General features: G+C 45.7%; 1 protein-coding gene across 1 annotated transcript in view; it reads right to left on the minus strand.

Moving 5' to 3' along the window:
* SH3GL2 (SH3 domain containing GRB2 like 2, endophilin A1) overlaps window positions 1-22,812 on the minus strand; it is a 629,532-nt gene that overhangs the window by 274,527 nt on the left and 332,193 nt on the right. The window contains exon 2 of the mRNA XM_069239475.1: window positions 11,194-11,262. Within this exon, the coding sequence (XP_069095576.1) occupies window positions 11,194-11,262 (69 nt within the window). The remainder of the gene's footprint in view (window positions 1-11,193; window positions 11,263-22,812) is intronic.

Consider the following 22,812-nt stretch of genomic DNA (forward strand, 5'->3'; position numbering starts at 1 on the left):
AAATTTGTTTCTTCTTCCAGGTTGCATGAGTGGCCCGGAGAAAGCGAAATCGGTCACATGGCTGGTCGGACACTCGTTCATTCAATGGCTGGCAAAATATGCGGAAAAGCACGTTTATGGACCTTCTCTGTGCATCCAAGCAGCAGGCACGAGGTGTTGTGGTGAGGTATTAGTGGAATGAGGTGGGGCAATTTGCTGCCTTTTATAACATCCATCATGCTGACATGGGGATGTCCTGATGTATTGGTATTGCACATTGGGGAAAAAGATCTGGTCCGCCTATCTGGGCTCACCCTACTGCAACACATGCAGCGGGATTTGGCATTGCTGAGGCAAAACATGCATTGGACCTGTTTGGTGTGGAAAGAATTTGTGCTCAGGAGGAAATGGAGAGGAGCAATGAAACATAGGGCGATTGAGAGGGGTCGGAGGAAGCTCAATTGGGCTATGCAGATTTTCTGTTGGGCGCATGCCGTTAAGGTGCTGATGCACAAAGTGATTAAGGAGGAAGAACAGGTACTCTTCAGGGATGACAGAGTGCATCTGTCGGAAATGTGGAATGCGCATTACATGTTGGAACTGCGTTTCTTATTGACCAATTTGTGGGGGAAGAACCTATGGAGGAGTGAGCCTGTTTAAAGGCTATGAAGTGTTGCAGTGGGTTCGCTGGTGGGGCAGCAAAACACCCAAGGGGTTTGTGCTGGGTGGCAGTAGATGGGGGAGGGTGGAAAGTCAGATGCGGGCCTGGCCACCCTTCCAGGGAGAAAAAGAAGCAGGTGAAGGATGACAGAGTGGGGGATGCCCTAATCAGACAGGAGATGAAAGGAAAAGGGGGCATGTGGGAGAATGGACGTGGAGGCTGGGGGAACAGAGGCAAAATTGGAGGAATGAAGTGAGAATGGAAGATGGGGGTAGTTCCAAATGGTATAGATGAAAAGTTGTTCATTTAAAGTTCCAGTTATATCGATGTTATATTATGATTAGCAATCCTGTCCTAATAAATGGCCTTTTATACTAGTCAAATGGGTGTCGAGGTCTATGTCCCGTTGAAGGGCCTGGTGGAGAGCAGACTCAGTTTAGTCTCTCCATGGGAGCATTCGGGCCAGAAAGAGACGGCCAAGATTAAGATAGGGTAGTGTTTAGAAGGGGAGGGTACTGTGTGTGTGGGGGAGTAGTATGCCAGTATTAGGGCAGGTTGCTTGGTGCGGGAAGTAGATGGGGGAGGGTGGAGAGTCAGATGCGGGCCTGGCTACTCTTCCAGGGGGAAAAAAGAAGCAGGTGAAGGAAGACAGAGTGGGGGATGCCTGATTCAAACAGGAGATGAAAGGAAAAGGAGGCTGTGTGGGAGAATGGAAGTGGAGGCTGGGTAAATGGAGGCAAAAGTGGGAGAATGAAGTGAGAATGGAAGACGGGGGAGTTCCAAGCGGTAAATATGAAAAGTTGTTCATCTAAAGTTCCAGTTATGTTGATGTTATATTATGATGAGGAAGGGGGCGTGAGGTCATTGAGTGAGCAGCCTTGAGACGGAGCTCCTGCCCGGGACCTCCGAAAACAGCCCATCCTGCCTGCTTTGCCCGCCGATCCACAGACGGCAGCTGGTGCCTAAGAGGGCCTGCGGTGCGGGGACTCGAGAGCCGGGAGAAACACAGCCCCGGGAGCGGAGGCATCGGGACTCGGTAGGCAGAGGTCGAGTCGAGGGCGCGCCGCCTGACCCTAGAATGGCAGTCACGACGCCCTGAGGGGAGATATCCCTCTTCAGTCGAACCTGAACAGCAAGGGTGACCAGGGAAGAGGTGAGGCTGCCCCCGACGCTGCTGAGGTTGAAGGTCCTCGACGTTCAAGGGAGCACAATAGGGGTAAGAAGACAGCGAAGAGCAGCAGTTGCCTGACCCCAAAATGGCAGCTGCACCGGAGCACCGCCTTGTAACAGTGTGGCCTGAGCTAGTTAGGGAGTAGAGGCTGAGACTGAACACGAGCTAAGACCAGAGGTGCACAACGCTACCAATTTAAAAGCATAAATAAGACTTTGTCACTGCAAAGAGCCCTGAGGACTGCTGGGGCTGTGACAGAGTGAGGGGAGAGCAGCTGGTTCTCAGACGAACCGAGGGGAAATTGTAAGACGCACCCCTCCCCCCGGATCATTCAGAAGAGAGTCCTGTGGACTGGCGGACGCTGGTACATTGCCTTGGATCCGGGGGGGGCTGGTGCCGAAACGAGTATCCGACTGAAATGAGGGCTCCGTGAAGCCTTACCTGAGGGCAGCACGAAGAGGTGAACAGCGCAGCACCTCCATACGATGCTGGCTTAAAGCAGCCACAGATGCAGACTTAAGTATAGCGCCCTCCTATCCAACTCAAGATGGGCAAAATTGGGGAAAAAAAGGACACAATAGGGGAGACAGAGACACAACAGGGCGGCGCACCGCCCAACACAGCAGAAACACTGCGCACCGACGGGAGCAGAGACTTACCTGAAAGCCCATCGTTAGTAGACATCATGCAGGCCATCACTAACTCCAGGGAGAGTCTCGAGACAAAGATTGATTTGCTGGCAGTCGACCTGGGCCTGCTCCGAGAAGACTAGCGTTGCCTAGTGGAGAAAGTAACGACGACGGAGAGGACACTAGACACCATCAGCCCTGGATTGGTGGCGGCGGAGATTCAAATAACTAAATTAGAGAAACAAACAGAAATTCTTGTGACTCGAGCCAAAGATGCGGAAAACAGATCCAGAAGAAATAATATCCGCATCATAGGTCTTCCTGAAAAAGTTGGACAGAGCATTCTTCCTGAGTTCTTGGAGCGCTGGATAGCTGAAGCCGTTGTGCCAGAGGGTCTCTCGCACTTTTTCACACTGGAAAGGGCGCACAGGGTCCCTGCCAGGGCTCCCCCTCCTGAGGCTGCGCCGCACCCAGTAATAGCCCAGTTACTGCATTACAAAGATCGGGATCATAAACTGGCCCAGGCCAGAAAAACTGGAAAAATACAACTCGAAAACTCATTGATTCGTATCTTCCCTGATTTTTCCAAAGAGGTGCAGAGACGAACGGCAACGTATTCAGATATTAAGAAACGCCTCCAGCAACTGAATGTCTCCTGCGCAATGCTCTTTCCTGCAATGCTGAGGTTAGCGGATGGCAGGGGGGCGCGATTCTTCTATACGCCACAGGAGGCGAGAGACTGGCTGAAGAATTGTGGAGACCCAGCGGATGAGAGGAGTACTCAGGAACCCAGACCCTGCAGCAGACGTCAGAACACAAAAGACCATGGACAAAGTACCATGGCCCCCACGCAAGAGGAGGCGCAAGCAGAGAGAACCCGAGCTGTGGCGGCATTGTCCTCCTTTAGTCAAGGGGGGGTGGGGGGGCAGCCCATGCTCGACCGGAACGATGAGAGGCACCAGAGGATCGGACTCCGATGCGGAATCGGCAGGATCGAATGCAACAAGCCCCTTGAACTAGTGGAAGTGACACCAGAAACATCGGACTGCATTATATGACTGCCGGCCCCGGCTCCTGAACTCCGTACTACAGGCCCGTGATTCGATTTAATTTAATTTGAACTTATATTAACGCCTCGATAATCACGACCTCTAGAACTCCAGAGGCATGCAGTAAGGTATTTAAAATGACCCTGGGCCTGGGGCTCGGCTCCTTGGCTGGCTCGGGAGAACTTACCTACTTGACCACTTGGAATTAACTCATGTTTGACATAGTTTGGATGGGGAAATATTCCACCTCCTGTCCTGGGGAAGGGGAGTTGAGGGTGTTCTGGTTGCTTAATGAGGGAAATGTTTTCAGCTTTACCTGTGACAAGACAATCTCTGTGAGAAGCACTGATCTAGGTTTTCTGGTTGCAGAGCAGTTGTACGGGGTGGGTTGGACAATAGTCTCCTACAATGACCTCCCGCAGGGTCACTTCCTACTGCACCGTGCACTCATCAGGTCAGTGCGACGGCATTGGGGGAAGGTAGCTGTCGAACCCCCACAACACCGCCTTAGCAATTACTTACTGAAAACAGGCTGCACGAATAAGGCAGTCACAAGAATTTATAGGGCGATCAGGGCAGAAGAGGAAATCCCCCTGATAGACCTGAAACAGAAATGGGAGCATAAATTGGGGATGCAGATACCGGACGCAGACTGGGAACGTATCCTAGAAAGAGCACCCAGGGTGTCCAGAAACGCTCGATTTCAGCTCATACAGTTCTATGTGCTCCATAGGGCCTACCTCACCCTACTCAGATTATGAGACCACTTTGGAGTGGGGGAGGCGAAATGACCCCGCTGCGACACAGGGGTGGCAGATCTTCTCCATATGCTGTGGTCCTGCTCCTGGCTGGAATACTATTGGGACGCGGTGGTGGAGGAGGTGGCTAATGTTATTGAGACCGAAATTGCCCGCACACCAGCTAGATGTATACACCACTGGTTTCCTCACACTCCCAAGAATAAGGCCACTAGCAGATTCCAAGACCTCACGTTTATCCTAGCCAAAAGAGAGATAACGAGAAACTGGAAGGCCCCAGGGAGAGCACGACTACGAGATTGGCAAAGAGAGCTCAGGAAATGGGCAAAAGGTGAGGAAGCGGTGCTCTACATGGACCTAAGGAGAGGCCAGGGGTCCCCAAAGATGAAAGAGGCTTGGGATCAGATATTCATAGCGCTGCGGGAAGAGCACTTAGACTCGAGTGGGAACACCCCCATATAGTCCAACATACCGGAAAACAGATACCTCTACAGAGCTCAGGAGACACTGCGTCCAGCGCAGCCAGCGCGAACTATAGAATAAAATAAACGGAACCCCCTATGCCGTGCAAGACAGAGTAGAACCAATATGACCAGACAGACCATATCATTATCATAGGATGAAAGCTGAGAGGGGGAGGGAGGGGATTAGCAGCACGCAGCCCGAGCGACATATACACTCACCTGATAAGCAATTTCTCAACTGACAGCAGCACTATGACCCTAATAAAGACTGAATACCCATACATCAGATGAGCGAACAAGATCAGCCTGACACTCAAACTGATAGCTGAACGATCAATATTAGAGAAGCAAATAGCGATAGATGAACGCTGATATTACCAAGCAAGGAGGTTAATATTGGGTATATCAATGCCCCTGAATAGAATTGGGTTGTTATAAGCATTGATGACTGGAGAAATGTAACACTACAGTCAACCACACTCATAAATAGCTGTACTGTTTATTGCAGATCATTGTTAATAAAATTTGTTTACAAAAAAAAAATATTATGATGAGGAAGCCTGTCCTAATAAATGTACTTTTACATTAGTCAAATGGGTGTCGAAGTCAGTCCTGAATACCGCGAGTCTTAGACAGGCATCAACATCTTAGTGTCACTGGAAAGCAAAGTGTGCCTGTTGTACATAGTAATGTTGGCGCTGGTGAAGCTTCAAGGGGGTTGTATGTGCTTTGTGTGTATTCTATGTGATATATGTTAATATGTCTGTGGAGGTATGTGTGGGCTGTGGTCATTCGGTGTGTTGGGTCAGTATGCTGCGGCATGTCTGAGCTATGTGTTATGGAATTCGTAGGGGTTTGTGGTTTGCGGTATGTTGTGTATTGTAAAGTTTGGGACCCATCATCCACCAGAAAGCCGAAAGCAATGTGTATCTAAAGACAAGGCTCACACACAGGAAGATGCCAGGCTGCTGGAGGGAGGATGAGGTGAAGTTCACTGCAGGCATCACTCCTCCTCTCTGTCTGAGCTGTTTGTTGTAGTTGCAGTTGTGTGCAGTCAGAGCCTGTCTATCACTGCTGATGCCGCCCCCTCTCATAAGGATGACTGCTGTTGCTTGGATTAATCAATGAAGTGTCAATGGGAGGGGGCAGCAAGACGAACAGAGCCCATCATGAGGCCTAAGCCCGAGGGGGAGAGTATGGGACCCTCCCCCTCAATCATACCACATGGACATGCACCGGGCGGAATTCTACATGTATGTTTGCACTAAATTACTGACAGGGAGAAGAAGACTCGGTGGATTGAACTCTGCGGCATCTAGCTGAGTTTTTATGTAGCTCTGTGGAATTCTGCAGAGTATAACTCCTTGAGTTGCACCCACCCCTATTTCTGATTTCCCTTGTGTGGGCAGGAAGGCAGAGCCAAGTGAAACTCTCAGTGCTGCAGATGGAGCTGGAGAGGGGTGGGCTGAAGGTGTCAGACTTCCACCTTTACTACCTGGCAGTGCGCCAGCAATATGCGGCCTTCTGGTGCGATGAGGAAATGAACTGCAAGAAACGATTGTTGAGCGGCTTGGTAGATGGTCCGTACCTCCAGATGAGGCGCCTGGGCAACATGGGCCACTGCATGGCCTGTCTGCGTATTGTGTGAGAGGTTGTAGCAGCCTGGAAATCGGTGATGTGGGATGTTCTCTGGCACCATCCTTATGCTAGATAGCTGCCAATCTGGTGCCTGGGCAACTCCAGCAGATTCACATAGTGTGGACATTACGCACTGGACTAAGGGCAGATGCCGGATGCTGGGGACCTACATCAGGGTGGCACCTTTCTCTCCTTTGCAGAGGCTGGAGAGTGCTGCAGCCTTCCCCCGGGCCAGTTCGTACAGTACACCAAGATATTTTGCATGAAATGGGATCTGTGCCCTGGTCCCCTGCCGAGCCTTGAGAATCGCAGGTATTGAGCTGTGTCATAGATATGGGCTCCAGCAGGGACCTGATCTCCTGGCTGTACAAGGCAGTCAAATCCGACCGGCATATGGACCTGACATGTGTGCACGTTCTATGGATGCAGACATAGCCCACTGACCGGCCGAGAATGGGATAGAGCGTGTGCATAGGTGAGAGAAGTAGCATGAAATGCTCAGCTCAAATGTTCTCACTTTCACTATCTACAACTCACGTATCTTACCCACCAGAGGGCGCATAGAATATTTCCTCCATGTGGTGAGGGTTGCCTGTGATCTGCAGGCGGTCCGGTAACATTCCTCCACATGACCTTGGACTGCCCGTTGCGGAGGCACTACTGGTGCATGATGCTTGATGAGCTTCAGGGTGTGACTGGTTTGCAGTTGGCGGCATCCCCCAGACAATGCTTGCTTGGCCTCATCCCAACTCATCATGCCAAGGCAAAAACGTGTGCACGCTTTCCAGCCCTTGAGTTAGTGCTAGTGAGGTGGTGCATAGCAATTCCTTTGACAGTAGCTGCATTCCACCCGGATGGACAAATCGCAGGAGGGCCTGAGGAAGTGGGCCTTGGCAGAGGAGATATGTTGTGTATGGTTAGAATGAATGAGAATATGGAGAGAGACCTTTGGCGTTGGGCGGAGTTAGTCAACTAGCCAACAGTGATGGAACTAGATGATGTCCCTCTCCCCGTACACAGGCCGAGTGGAACCTCCTAAGGTGATTGCTGTAGATTTGTCTGCAGATTTGTCAGAGGCTCCTTTGTAGGGGTGAGGAGTTAGGGGCAGATGTGTTTGGGTAGGTTACCAGCGCCCCACTGCATGGGTCAGACTCTCTCGCTGCTGCTGCTGTTGTTGTATTTGTTTATTAATGTTCCTTGTCCTACTGCCATCCTGCATGTTGGACACTAACAAAATAGCTAATAGTAACGTCCCTGCATTGTGGGTAGACGGGGGCACTGGTTGGTTTTATGTGAACATCATTGTTGGAAATTACCCTTTTTCCGGGGTTATCCCGAAACGTTTCGCCTTCTTCCACCTAATTTTTTCTGATTTGATTTTGCTGGTTTATTGCCTCTGAGAGCTGGTTTATCCATGATTGGCATATTTCATTAACTGGTAAGTCCCTAGTAAAGTGCACCAGAGATGCCCAGGGCCTGAAAATTAAATGCTGCTAGTGGGCCTGCAGTACTTATTGTGCCCCCCACATGAGTAGCCCTGCAAACATGTTTCAAACCTGCTACTGCAGTGTCTGGGGAGTCAGGCTTGCAGTGCCAGTTTGACCTGGAAAGTATACCCACTTACCAGGCACAAACCTTCCCTTTTACTACATGTAAGACACCCCTAAGGTAAGATCTAGGTTGCGCAAGGGGCAAGGTGCAGTGTATTTATAAGGTATGACATGTACTGATGTTTCACATGTCCTGAGAGTGAAATACTGCCAAATTTGTTTTTCACTGTTGTAAGGCCTACCTCTCTCATAGGTTAACATGGGGACTACCTTTACATATCTTTAAAGTGCAGGTTCCCATTGGGCGCAGATGGAGATCTAGAGTTTGGGGTCTCTGAACTCCCAATTTAAAAATACACCTTTTGGTAGAGTTGGTTTTCAAATTGTCTGTTTAAAAATGCCACTTTTAGAAAGTAGGCATTTTCTTGCTTAAACCATTATGTGCCTCTGCCTGCTTATGCATTCCACATCTGAGTCAGATTGACAGTTGGGCTACTGTGAACTCCCTCTAGATGAAGACACAAAGGGAGCTGTGGTGTAAACTGCATATCCTGATGAGTCTCATGGGTTAGAGTGGAGAGGGAGGAGCTGACACTTACATCTGAAAGGGCTGTGTCTGTCCTCACACAATGCAATCTCCAACCCCCTGGAGTGTTCTGGGGCCAGGCCTGGGCAAGGCAGGATCTTGTGAACCACAGAGACTTTCCTTTAGAGTTTGCCTACTTCAAAAGCAGTAGTGGACCCAAAACCCCAGACCTTTAGAACAATTCTGGAACAAGGGGCACCTCTGCCAAGGAGAAGAGCTCAAGAGCTGGAGGAGGAGTACTGTCACTTTGCTGTGTGTGCGTTGCTTTGCTAGGTTGGCCTGCAGTTGCTGCTTCTGCTTAAAAGAGGGCAAAGACTGAACTTTGCTGTGTATTCTGCTTGTGAAGTTTCTCAAAGGGCTTGGAGTAGAGCTTGCCTCCTGTTGGAAGTCTCAGGGATTTTAAGCAATTCAGCTTCATCGTCCTACAGTACTGGGAACTGTGTGTTTTGTGCTGCATCCGAAGAAAAACCATGCAACGCAGTCAATGATGCTACTGACTGCACTGTGACCTGACAACGCCACACGGAGCCGTACCCCAGATTGCACCACAACCCTGGTCTCACCGCCATCACCACTTGACGCTGTCACTGAGCCGCTGCTTGCACCATGACCTGTGGGCCCCAAATTCCACATGCCCTTGCTCACACCACAGCCTTGGCATCCCCAACAACGTCACGCCACGTGACACTGATGCCGCTGCCTGCCCCGTGGCATGAGGACACCGCTTGTGAGGTACATGAAGCACCATCCTGCACCGCAGCCCCAGTCCACTGACGCCAGCGCCATCAAGTCCAGCATCATCAACAGACACAGCTGTCTGCACCGCGACCCATGGGTGCCGCATGCAGCCCGCCTCGCACTGCTGCCCTAGAGCTACTGACGCCAGTGCTTCAGCAAGACGACAACGCTGCCTGCACCATGTCCTGGAGACATTGCACGTCACACCGCCCTGCTTCACACCGCAGCCCTGGTCTCACGACACCGCAGGATGCCATCACCGAGACGCTGCCTGCATCGTGAGCTGTGAGCACTGCACGTCACATTGTCCCGCTTCGCACCGCAGCCCCAACACCATTAATGCCAGCACTCCTGACTACAACATCAGCCCGGAGTTCAACCTGCAATGCATGTGACTTCCAGGGTCTGCCGACCCTCGCACCAACCTCCGGAACCAATGCCTGTGATACCAGCGACGCCGTACTCTAGATCTCATCGCGAGGATCACAATGCTCTGAATTTCCACGGTACTGTTTGTGGGTCTTCCTGACACCGTAGCTGCCACGCAACGCAATGGCCGGCCTGAACTGTTGGATTTGTTGTTCACAATGCTGTGATAGCCCCAGACAGAACTATCGACTTCAAGTAACGTGAATTTTGCAAGAATTACCTCAAAAATACAATCTGTTTTATTGTATGTTGGATTTTTCTCGTTTTGGTCTAGTTTTACTCAGATAAATATTGGTTATTTTTCTAAAACTGGTATGGTGCCCTTTTGTAGTGTTTTCACTGCATTACTGTGTATTAAGTGCAAATGCACACTGCTTCTGAGGTAAGCCTGATTGCTCGTGCCAGGCTACCAAGAGGGTGAGCAGGGGTTATCTGAGCTGGGTACCTTCCTTATCCTTACTAGAGTGAGGTTCCCTACTTGGACAGGTTGCAAACCAACTGCCAACTAGAGACCCCATTTCTAACAGTCATCCAATGGGTCCCTGTACCCGCTGTATACATGTATTTATCATGATGTACGGTATAAATAAAGCATTAAAAAACACATTATTAACATCACATAAAATAACTTTAGTCTGGACGCAAACCTACATGCGAGCCTGCATATCATGTATGTATTTCAAACAGCTACAGGCCCCTCCCTTTGGATTTCAGAGTAATCTTAGACTTTTTATTTTTCAATACTATTCATCTGCACAATAAGCTTGAACAATTTATTCTGGAATTTTCAACTTATGTGATGTACAACAGAAACTTCTTCCAGCCTACTGTATTCCACATCCGTACCCCCTCTACCTGTCTGTCTCCCCCCTCAAGTATTCGTGCTCTTAAGTCCTCCGGCATAAAACGGTGCTAAGCAGCTACCCGGAAGCAGGTACAGCCACACAAGTACAACCGGTGCCTGAAAGTAATCATCTTATAACTCAGTGCTTTCTTTAGACACATATCACAAGCACTGAAATCCACACACTTTCTAAACCATAGCTAAGATATCCGGGGAAAAACGAAACATTTTTTCAAATTGATGGTTCCAGTGCAAAACTTAATTAGGGTTGGAAAGTAAAAATAACAATTATGCACCAAACTCTGTCGGCAAATATCTATGGAGCAGATCAATTTATATAGCTCGGTTATGACTATGCTAGCTAAATAATTAATCATAGAAATAAATCTAACAGCAAACAAGAATTTCACACAGACGTTTTACTGTAATCTTGAGAACTGTAGAAGCATCTACAAGTATCTCATCATTACAGGTATTACTTGAGGACAACGTGTACCAATTCAGAACGGTGGATAAGAATGCTTAGAAAAGTTGGAAAGTGTGTGTTTCATGCGTCTGAATATGTGTATCAACCACTACATCTTATAACATATAAAAAAGCCACCTGAAACCCCGTCCGGGCAACGCCATCCTGGACCTGTGAATATTTTTTTATACCTGTGCCAATGTGTTGACATTAACAAGATGAGTGACTTACCCTCTCCATTTCTTTGAAGTCCTCATCTAGCTTGGTCCCTTCAGCCCCTCCAACTTTTTCACTCACTTTCTGTTGAGGAAAAGTACAAAAATAGGTTACTTGTCTACATAAAGTATCATAAAGTAATTCCTTTACTTTCAGGTGCATTATTAGATATGGCAAGTACAATGCAACATTTACCTATCCCTTTCTGGACACCAAAAAGCCTGCTATAATTAAATGACTACATTGTGGTGCCTCGTAGAGTTGGTCCTACCAACACTAACTACTGTATGAAATACTTTGTTAGCATATGCCATGCAATAATGGAACCAGCTACTGTGATGGTGGATATTCAGGCTAGACTACAATCTGATTATAAATGTGGGTATAAATTGTGTGGCTACGCTGATGTTGCATTCTTAAGACACCAACTGAAGACATCACCATTCTATGTGGCTTCAAGGTAGCCAGCAGGCCAAATCTACCCATCTTCTCATACCCCAGTGAATGTGCATTTTGTCTACGCTCTTCTGGGTTTCTTCCCCAAGTACAACAGCAAAATCATCATGATGGGTGTAAGAGTTTTCAAAATCCGGTCTAGAATTAGTTTATCTAGAAGTGTCCTTAGTTCTAAAAATGTGATTGACAGACCAACATTAGACTCCATACTTATCTAACCTCCTTTCCAACTGTTCTCAAACGGTTTCAATGGTCAACCAAAGAGACAAAGTTGCTGTGTGTTCCAAAGTTGCCTCGTGAATAGAATGGGAGACACAGCTAAGGTGCTTACCTTATCACCAGTAGGTTGTTAGTGATGTCAATAAGAACATGTGCCCTTTTCACCTGTTTTCCTACTTCATAAATACAGCCCCATATACCATGTAAAGATACTTGCTATGATTTCTACAAAAGATCATCATGGTTTAGTCTAAGTATTTAAAAACTTTAAATGAAAAGTGTATGACGTTTAAAGATCTAAGATAATGCATTTTTTACTTAGGTCCACTTCTCAAACCACACATGCTGCAAGAGATTCTCCTGCCGTCACTCGACCTAGAAATGTAGTTAATGCTCCCTATGCATGGAGAAGTAATTATCATGGCATAAAATCACATGCACAGACTGCAAAAATGTAATACCCTTCTTTAGTGAGTCTATCAGTAGAATTCGAGCTGCATCTATCTATTAGCCAAGTTTTTGACTGTTTCTCAGGTGGTACTGAATAGGTACCCATTCGGGGTATGCACTATCAATTCCTCATCCTTTTTTCCTACTAATATTCATTTTGTAGATGCTCTCCAAGAACACATACGGACAGCTCAAATGTGTACCATTAGTGGAGTGTTGGGTTGATGCATACATCACAAAATACATTGTTTTCAGTGTAGTCTATATGCACTCTATTTTTGATCCAGAGCACACTAACATTAACTTCCATGAAGCACGGCAACACTGGGTGTAACAGTTGTACTGGGGCCTATAGTTGAATAATCACAACTACGCTAAAAAATTGTAGCGGTCATGTACAACTTACTTTCTATGACTGTGTCTCTTTCTATACAAGGGACCCCAAATGTTGACCCCCAGTTCTGCCAGTACAGACTACCTCCCTTCCTTCTTCATCTTCTATTACACAGGCTGGCACAATGCAAGTTTCTATATAGCACCATGCTGCATCTGCCTTTCCAATCTTCTACGAATTCCAAATTTCCAAAAATCAAGCAAGAGAAAAACGGCTGGAATTAAGGGTCGAATTGGGAGGCAAAATCATCTTGACAAAAAATGGTCAGCTCATGCGGTTAGAGGCACTAGAATAGGGGCATGGGGGTATGTTTGGGTCATAGCAGCCATCCTCCTCTGACAGTCTCTCTAGAACCAGTAGCTCATCTGGAACATAGCAGAGTGAGGGAATGGCTTGTCTGGCCATACTGGAATTCCATTCCAACCAGGAGCAATCTCACAGAAGGTCATCCGTGTTCAGAAAGAAGCTGAAGATCAGCCAGCTCCAAACTAAAGTGCTAAATGTACTTCCTCCCAGCCATTGCTGTAAATGGAAATGTGGAAGTGCTGGTACTCACTATCCAGAGTCCCTGTTTGCCCCTACACATTGCCGCTACTTTCCCATTAGATCTATCGTAGCACAGCTAAGAAGTGCAGTTACTCTTCCTTTCAAATTAAAGCAGTGCAGGTACTTAGGGCCATATGTACGAAAGCTTTTTCCCCATAGACACAGAATGGGTAAAATCCTTTGGTACATATAGCCCTAAGTACTGGACTGCACCTCGCCATTTAGAGCACTGCAAAGTCCTACCCCATGCAAGCCATCCTATACATTCCCCTAAGGCTTTTGTCGTTGGTCCGCAACTTTGTTAGCTGCACACATTGATGCATTCTCCACAAAGTCTCCTAGTGCTCAGTGCAAAAGAAATTACATTCAGACCCTTTTGAGCCTGGTACTTTCACAGTACAAATTAGTCCAACTGGATACAAGTAATTGTAACATCTCTCTCTCATTTCATCACTCCTGAATGCATTTGCCCAGGAAGCGAAATCGAAAGCATTAACTTCACTTCACATTAAGAGCGTCTGAAGCAGTGACCCTGGTCTCGCCTCAGGCGAAATACCTACCAATCACTAGAACATTTAACAAAAAGAACACAGCCACGACGCTTCGTACACGCAGACCTTTCCATTTCCTCACTGCATTGAGTCAATAAACACTCTAAAAACAGTTGTTAAAACCAGGGTGTCTGGATATTAGCCGAGTCTGATGGAAGATGAGGTGGGGTCACCTGGGGTGGACCCAACACCGTCAATCTTGGGTGCTACGGAAAAAGATTTAATGGCAGTGGAACACTTTAGAAGGGTTGTTCAGTGTATAGTGGTAATCTCAGATGCAAAACGTATAGGTTCCACTAAGCATTATCAATACGTGTGAAACTTTGTAAGCTGAAGACGGGTTTGAGTACAAAATCTTTTGCAGAGGCACCTCCTTGTACGAGTAACTTTCTCCTCAAACCAGCCTCCTGCCAGTATCCCAAATGACTTATTTGTGCGAGCTAAAACCCTTGCAGAGAAAAGTTAGACTAAGATAGCAACACAATGTGTTAAAAGGTATTTCATGTTATTTGTATGATTTTGTGAAATGTTTAGGTCTTTCATAAAAAAAAGAAAATCACAAATATTGCATGCCACAACTTAGTTCCAACTTTACTTGCATCACATGAGGCACTTTCCTTGCCCTTTCTAGACCTAGAGCCTTCTGTGGTGCTATTTTAGGCTGTTGTGCTCAAATAATTATTCTGTTCCCATTGGACAGTGTGTCTGAGATAATCAAGCCTCGGCCCAACAACCAGTTTTCAAACCTATTGTTCTTGAAGACCAGGGTGAATTCTTTACTACACCCAAAGAAAGTCAAAGGGGAAGTTTACATTCTATGGCTCTAGACCACCTAGTGATGGCTCATGGTGACTGGGAAGGCTCTTCTTCCTGTTTTCCACCAAGTCCACTCGCCCATTATATGAAGCAACATCACAAGGTCCCAGCACAGGATGCCTAGGAGGGCTCTTGTTTCCACCCTGTCTTCTCATTATATGAAGCCAGGCCTCCTAGTGATAGAGCAGGGTGATCGGAAGGGCCCGTCGTCCTGTGGGGTCACCAATTGCAAGTAGTTTCTGAGAAATTCTCGCTTTTAATACCCCTATCAAATCAAACCCTGTTGTATGATTTTCAGTTTATGGAGTAACACAGGAGTAGGACAGCCTGGAAAAGCAATAGCAACATTGACAAACTTCGCTTTCAAGAACTTAACTTGTAAGGGAACATCTTACTGTGATAAACCTGCTTAAATTACCTCAACTGAGTTACATCTATATAGTGTTATGTTGAGAACTTCAGAGAGCAGATTCAGTTGTTACTTGTCTTGCTTCCAAACATTTTATTCAAGGAGTCTGTAGCTATGTTCAGCCATTTTGCTCTTTCACTATTAATGAAATGTGTTGTTCCTGCAAAACTCCTGAACAGGTCTTGACACTGTGTGACAATGGGATTCATCTGTGAGTCTTTCTTTAGATTAGGATTTCCTATCTTCTTCTTTCTATCCCAGGCTTATCTACCGGGGAGCTCAGGAGCTACTGGTTGTTCATCAGTACCCTGGTAGTAACTCCCTGAAGTGCAGCCCAGCACAGTATGTAATTCAGTGGCCCTATTTTCATTCAAGATAGCAGCACTGTTTATCTCCAGGCTGCACACTGAGACAACCTGTAGGACTTGAAATATAACCATGTGTCTCCTCTTTCTAGCTAGCAACGCTACATGGACATTTGTGATTTTGCAAGCCCCACTCTTTCAGCAATACAGTGTGTGAAAAAGACACGATGTTTGTGGAGTGTTTTTAATTACAATGAAAAGGGCATATTTGATAGAAAAATGTGTAATTTGAGAGAGTGATAGGCTGATGTTGGAAAACAAAATTAATGATACTCCAAAACACTTTAAATGTAAATCTGCTTTGAATAATAAGTCATGCGGGTTCGGGATATATTTAGCGGTTAGTTTGTGCTTTGTGCCAGTAGGCACTTGCCGTTGTGACTGTTATTTTATTAGTCATGTGGAGGCATTTTATATTAATAAAGCTTTTCCCAACTTTGCTGTTGGTAACTCTGACTTATTTGTTGAAGTGGACGGTATTCTGTCATAATACTGAGTGCTAAAATATTGTAGCCGGAATATAAACCACAACATCATGAAAGAAAGTATATATAGGTAAGTTTAGTTTTATTTGTGACATACATCAGGGTGGTCACTACAATATTCCTGCAATGTGTGGTTACTATTGTGGTTGTATCTGATGTGGTCACTAGTGCAACAATGATCAAATTATTTAGTAGCTCAGGACTTTTTTGTTTCATTGATCAAAAGTAGTCCTCATTATAGAATAAGTTGTAGACCCCTGTCCTGGACCCTTTCTCAAAGGCAATACACTTGTCTTGAAGGGATCATGTTTGTTATTTGACAGGAGTTATTTCTTGTGTCATCATTTGTTCAGGGACTTCCATGGCCTGCTTTGCGGCTCTAGTGTATCTTCACTATCACTCATCCCTTGCATACCTATGCAAAGGTTTGAGATGCTGTTGACCAGTTCAGACAGCTGTTGGCAGACACCATCACTTGATGATCTCTAAAATATGTTTTTAATGGTCCTGTATTGTTGCACTGAGGGGCTGATATATATTGTGTCTGATAAAGAGGATGAGCTATAGATTTCCAAGTGAAAACAAGCACAGAGCCTTGCGGACAATGAATGGTCAGCACTGCCCTGGCTGCTTCAGCCTCACCGGCTGCCTGTTAGATTTCTGATATCATTTTATTGAAACATGGAGATTGCGGGAGAGACAGCAGCATTGATTGATGGTATCATTTGGTGCCACAAAGCAGGAGGCAATGCTCTTCTGCTTTGGCTGATGAATTGCATACTGCTATTTTTCCGATTTCTATTCCAGGTCCTGTTTGATGCCCTGTCAGATGTTGTCTTCTGTCAGGATACCCTTTGTTAGTTTCCTAGAGTCTTATCTAGGTCGTCTGTGCGATAAAAGGCCTACACCATCACCCGTTGCTAAAGACACCACCCTTCGTGCAGGAGGTTGTTTGATAAAGCTGCCACTCACTCTGTCCCCTGCAAGTAATTGCCACATGTACAAAAAAAAAACTTTTGTGCACATCAGCTGTCAGGAGAATCCAATCACCTTTCTGATCAGTGTAGTAGGCGACAGCCCCAATGGCTCACTTCTGACTTAATGTCCTGATTATGCCTCAGGGCTCCATCAAAACCAGCCATGGCATGCAAACTTTAAAAAATATCCGTATGAAATAAGCTCCGAGTATGAAAGTGATCAAGGTTTTCGGATATGATTGCCTCTTGCTCTAAGGCGTAAGCTTGCCGCACTGCAGTCCTATGATATTTGACGGTCTGGGAGTACAGTTTGCGAAAGAGAGTGCACCTATTGAGGCATATTTTTATTTTATTGGCCAGAGGTGACAACTGATACTAATTATCATAGCATCCGAAAGAGAAAGCCTGTGACTGCTGAGCTAATTTAATGTAATAATGCCACATTGCGATCAGACAAAATTGTGCCATATTACTAGTTAAAGATACACCATTTATGTTTAATCATACCTTCATTGCGGGTATGGAAAATAATATTTCCATTTATTAATATGGATCATTTTAGTAGGTTTCTGAAGCGGACAGTGTGGTGTTTACAGTCATTAGTTTGTGCCTTGTAGGACACCATACTCACCACCTGTATGAGGAATTCTGTAATGATGGATCCGCACACTGGAATATTTCTGAAGATCTATTGTAGAAATCCTGGAACATGGAAATTGGATTTAACCAGGATACGGAGCCGCAAGGACCACAAGGTGTAGGAGACATGAAAAAGAATATCCCATTAGAAGGAAAAGTAGGAAGGTTTCTTAGAATACTCCGTAGACCTTCAGTTGGACCTTATTGCTTATGCAGGGTCATCCCAATCTTTTTACCTCCTGTCTCGTATTTTTTCTGACCTGTTGCTGTTGGCTTTTGAACTCTGAGCACTTTACCACTGCTAACCAGTGCTAAAGTACATATGCTCTCTGTGTAAATTGTATGGTTAATTGGTTTCTCCATGATCGGTATATTTGATTTACTAGTAAGTCCCTAGTAAAGTGCACTAGAGGTGCCCAGGGCCTGTAAATCAAATGCTACTGGTGGGCCTGCAGCACTAATTGTGCCACCCACATAAATAGTTCTGTAATCATGTCTCGGACCTGCCACTTCAGTGTCTGTGTGTGCAATTTTAACTGTAAATTCGACTTGGCAAGTGCACCCACTTGCCAGGCCTAAACCTTCCCTTTCCTTACACGTAAGACACCCCTAAGGTAGGCCCTAGGTAGCCCCAAGGGCAGGGTGCAGTGTATGGTTAAGGTGTATAGTAATGTGTTTTATATGTCCTGACAGTGAAATATTGCTAAGTTCGTTTTTCACTGTTGCAAGGCCTGTCCCTCTCATAGGTTAACATGGGGGCTACCTTTAAATATGATTAAAGTGTAGATTCCCTTTGAAAGCAGATAGACATGTAGAGTTTGGGGTCTCTGAGCTCACGATTTAAAAATGCATATTTTAGTAAAGTTGGTTTCAAGATTGTGTGTTTGAAAATGCCACTTTTAGAAAGTGGGCATTTTCTTGCTTAAACCATTCCTGTGACTCTGCCTGTTTGTGGATTCCCTGCCTGGGTCAGTTTGATAGTTGGGCTGTTTGCACCCCTCTCTTGACAGTGACACAAAGGGAGCTGGGGTGTAGTCTGCATTTCCTGATGAGCCATCCGTGCGGGGGGAGTGGTCACTTACACCTGAAAGGGCTGTGCCTGCCCTCACACAATGTAATCTCCAACCCCCTGGTGTTTGTCTGAGGCCTGGCCTGGGGAAGGCAGGACTTCACAAACAAGAGAGACTTTTCTTTGAAGTGAGCCTACTTCAAAGGGCAAAATGGGTATAAGAAGGGCATCCAAACCACATACTTTAGAACACTTCTGGAAACCAAGAGGAACCTCTGCCTGGAGAAGCGCTGAAGAGCAGAGGAAGACGAGCTGCCCTGCCTGTGACTGTGCTTTGTGGAGCTATCCTGCAGTTGCTGCTTCTGCCTGTGCTAGAGGATAAAGACTGGACTTTGTATTGCCTTTCTTCTTGTGAAGATCTCCAAGGGCTTGATTTAGAGCTTGCCTCCTGTTATTTGAAGTCTCAGGGACAGCAAAGACTTCTCTCTGCCAGCACTTGGACCCTCTGGAGAGATTCCTACTCTGCCTAGTGGTGCCCATCCAGTTCCTGGGGCCCTGAGAAGAGAAGCTGGCAGCCCAAGAGTTAGAAATCCATGCACAGAATGCTGTGTGGGGAAAAGATCTATGTGACTCCGATCTGCGGCTGAAAATCGACGCTCGCCTGCAATGCGACTGGAAGAGCGACACCTGTGGCTGGAGAAACAACGCACAGCTTCGCTGACAGAGACCGGTGAAATCGCAACCTGTGCTGCGTGGTTTTTGGATCATCGTACGGCTGACTTTCCAATGCAAACCATCGCTGGGCGTGCATAAATGACGCAGGGCCTGCCCGGACCCGTGTGCAGACGGAATCGACGCATCGCTCTCCTGTGGAGAGAAGAAACGATGCACGCCGACTCGACTGAAGGAGAAACGACTCAAGGTCTCGCTTGTGAGTGATATTGACGTATCGCAAGCCCTTTTTGACGCACACCTGCCTGAGCGAGGTTATTTTTGACACGCACCAGGTACATTTTCACGCTAGCAGCGCTAGCGTTGTGTTAAAAACTACATGAAGACTCTTTTTGATTTTTAATTGATAACTTGACTTGTGTATTGTGGATTTTTGTTGTTTTTGTCTTGTTTTGTTTAGATGAATATTTTCTATTTTTCTAAACCTGTGTTGTGTCATTTTGTAGTGTTTTCATTAAGTTACTGTGTGTGTTGGTACAAATACTTTACACCTAGCATTCTGAAGTTAAGCCTACTGCTCGTGCCAAGCTACCAAGGGGGTAAACAGGGGTTAGCTGAGGGTGATTCTCTTTTACCCTGAGTAGAATGAAGGTCCTTACTTGGACAGCACGTAACCTGACTACCAACCAAAGACCCCATTTCTAACACCTTCCAAACTGGGTGATTCCATCTGTGAGTAATTCTACCAGAGAGAATTGTATATTTCCAATTGACACATTAATTGTTATTATTATATTGTTTGCAATCTTATGTGTTAGGAGTTAGAGTCACGTTATTAGGAAGAACACATTTATTTATTTATGCAAGTATTTGTGTTTAACAATTTATTTGTGTATTTATTCAGTTGAGATTGTAATTGTATATCTATTTATTGTTCATATATTCATATTAACGAAGGGGATGTGTGGTGTTTACAGTCAGTTTGTGCCTAACAGGACACCATACTAACCACCTGTATGAGGTCAGTTGGAATTTTGTGGGATTCGAGGCTGGGATTTAGCAGAGGTACTCTGAGACAGCCGTTCAGTGCTAGGATGTCTACAATAAATCTTCAGAAATATTCCAATGTGCGGACCCATCATTACGGACAGTGCCTCAAAAGGTGCCACTGGGTCCTCCTAAAGCATGGGTACTCGCAAACATTTTCACAGGGGCCACAAAGTTTGGTTTGTGATGTGACCGGGGGCCGCACTGATGCTAGGTGGGGGGCGGAGGGTGCAGTATGGTGGGTGAACTGCATAGTGTGAAACCAGAAAACCTGGTATGAATCCTAGCTTCCCCACTTTAGCAAAATGTGTGATCCTAGACAATTCTTTTATTTCACTTTCCCTCCTTTTTCTTCATTAGTGCATATAAGAGAACCTCAAAATACTTGACTTCAGGATGTGTGCTGTGCAAAACATCCTCCTGTGTTTATTTTAATAAACTATACTGTTCATGTGTAATAAGAACCCAGGCCAATCATAGAGTGCCCATAACAACTGACTTGCCTCTTAGTTCACTATTGGCATTGGTTTCAGGGTAGGTGGTTGTGAATGTTTCTGGATTTATGTTTGAAAACCATCACTTTAAAAGAAAATACTTCTCAATGCACTGATATAATCTGATGTACTAAATTGAAACAACTCTGTATGTTAATGAAATACAGTTTTGATTTTTGAAGAGACCTTATTATATTTATACAACTTTGCTGGAGTATGTCTTTAAAAATGAAGGCTTTCCTAAAGGTGCAGGACAACCTAGTTACTTCCTTTTTTGCATCCAATTATCATTTAAATAAAGTGTTTCCTTTTATTTAACATATTTTTAATTATTGTGCAGAATTGAGTAAACAGCAGCCCAGTCCTGCTGTTAAGCAGGGGGCCGCACGTAAAGGTCAGGAGGGCCGCATGCGGCCCCCGGGCCGTACTTTGAGTATCACTGTCCTAAAGCCACGATTAGTAACTGCTTGAAGGATCAGTCACAACAAAAGAACAGTGGCAGTACTCACAAAAAGTTTGTTATACACGAGACCCGGCACCGTTCACCCTTTTGAAAAGAGTAACATATTAGAACAAGCCTAGGGAATTACTTGCAATAGTAAGAATGAAATTTGAAACGAAAGATATCTAAAGGCAATACAGACTCTTTTGAAAAGAATGATGCTCATAGTCCTAGAGCGAAATGCTATTTGGTGGTTGTTCAGAGTGGGAAATACAGGCTCAGAAACCGGCTATATTATTTTTGGTCTGGCAGGTTAGACAGCTCTGTGCGAGCCTTCAAATATTACAATGACCATTGAAAGAAATTACAAATATTCCTCCCATCTCCACGTGAGAAACCAAGCTTAAGCGGTCGCCAATAGTGACTGAAACAAAGCATTGCTGTGATAGAGCAAAGAGTAATAGTCGTGTGTGCTGAAGCAGCCAGCGGGCCCGCAGTGCACACCCACCAAACGCTTATTGATTAAACCAGATTTCTCTGCTTCAGTAGGCCGGGCAATGAGGCTTTCTATATTTTTGCTATCGGAATGTTAACTAAAGGCCTGATTTCTCAGCTGAATAGTGCCCGCAGACTCGCACAACCTCTGTGCCGGCACCTGTATGGAAATCTCACAGCAGAGGATTTGCTGGCCACGCTTGAAAGAGTTGGTAACAAGATGGTAACAAGTATCAATTTCGTTGCGTGTCCTTGCAGAAGAGGATGCTGGCTGCTTCATTCCACCTGTTGACCTTCTCCATCATGAGCGAAAGCCAGAGGTTTCAAGCAAGTCTTGTGCGCATCTCTGGGAAGTGCGTCCGAAGTCACTGATGCTCTGCTTGCAGCTCTTTCCACACAAGCTCAGAGATAAAAAGAGGGAATAACTCCTAAAAAGGATGGATTTCGAAAGATGTCAATTGATCTATTTCTGGCCTGGAATGAGTGAGCATCACATAAATCTGCAAAAAAAAAAATCATCATTCCTGATGAAACAAACCGCTTTTAGGTTCCTTATTGGGAATAATGTATTCCCCAGGAATGGATGATAAGTGCATGTGCTGCACAGCCAAATTCTTTCCTACACACGCCAACTGTTTTCCCTGCCACAAGAGCCACAAAGACCAAAGAAGGGCTGTACAGGAGAAGGTGGTCCACAATCTCCTTCTGCACAAGCCACAATCCTCAGGTACAGCCTAAAATAGAGCATTATCAGAATTGTCCAGACGCGTGTTGGCCTAAACCAGTGGTTCCAGCTGCAACCATCATAGTTATTGTAAGTCAACAATACCACAAGTACTAGTACGAAAGAAAAGCCAGCAGCCCTTCGAGTCACACTGAGACTATCGCTCAACCTATTAAGCGAAAGGAGGCAGTACACGTATTTCAGAATGCAAGCCTTCATTGCAAATTACCTTTGACTGAACACTCAGCAACTTGATCCAGTTACAAATGATCACAAAGAAACCTGCTTGACCACAAATAAATGCCCTTATCCTTAAATAAGGGTTTACTTTCATTATATACAAGCGCTCTCTTCCTTGCCCCGCTCACTGTCTTCTTCCTAATTTCTGGACATTGCCAACTGCAGTAAAGGTTTGTCACACTCATAATATGAAGTGAGCCTTGA

This window comes from Pleurodeles waltl, chromosome 1_2 (genome assembly GCF_031143425.1).
Source record: "Pleurodeles waltl isolate 20211129_DDA chromosome 1_2, aPleWal1.hap1.20221129, whole genome shotgun sequence".
In the NCBI taxonomy this organism is placed as follows: domain Eukaryota; kingdom Metazoa; phylum Chordata; class Amphibia; order Caudata; family Salamandridae; genus Pleurodeles; species Pleurodeles waltl.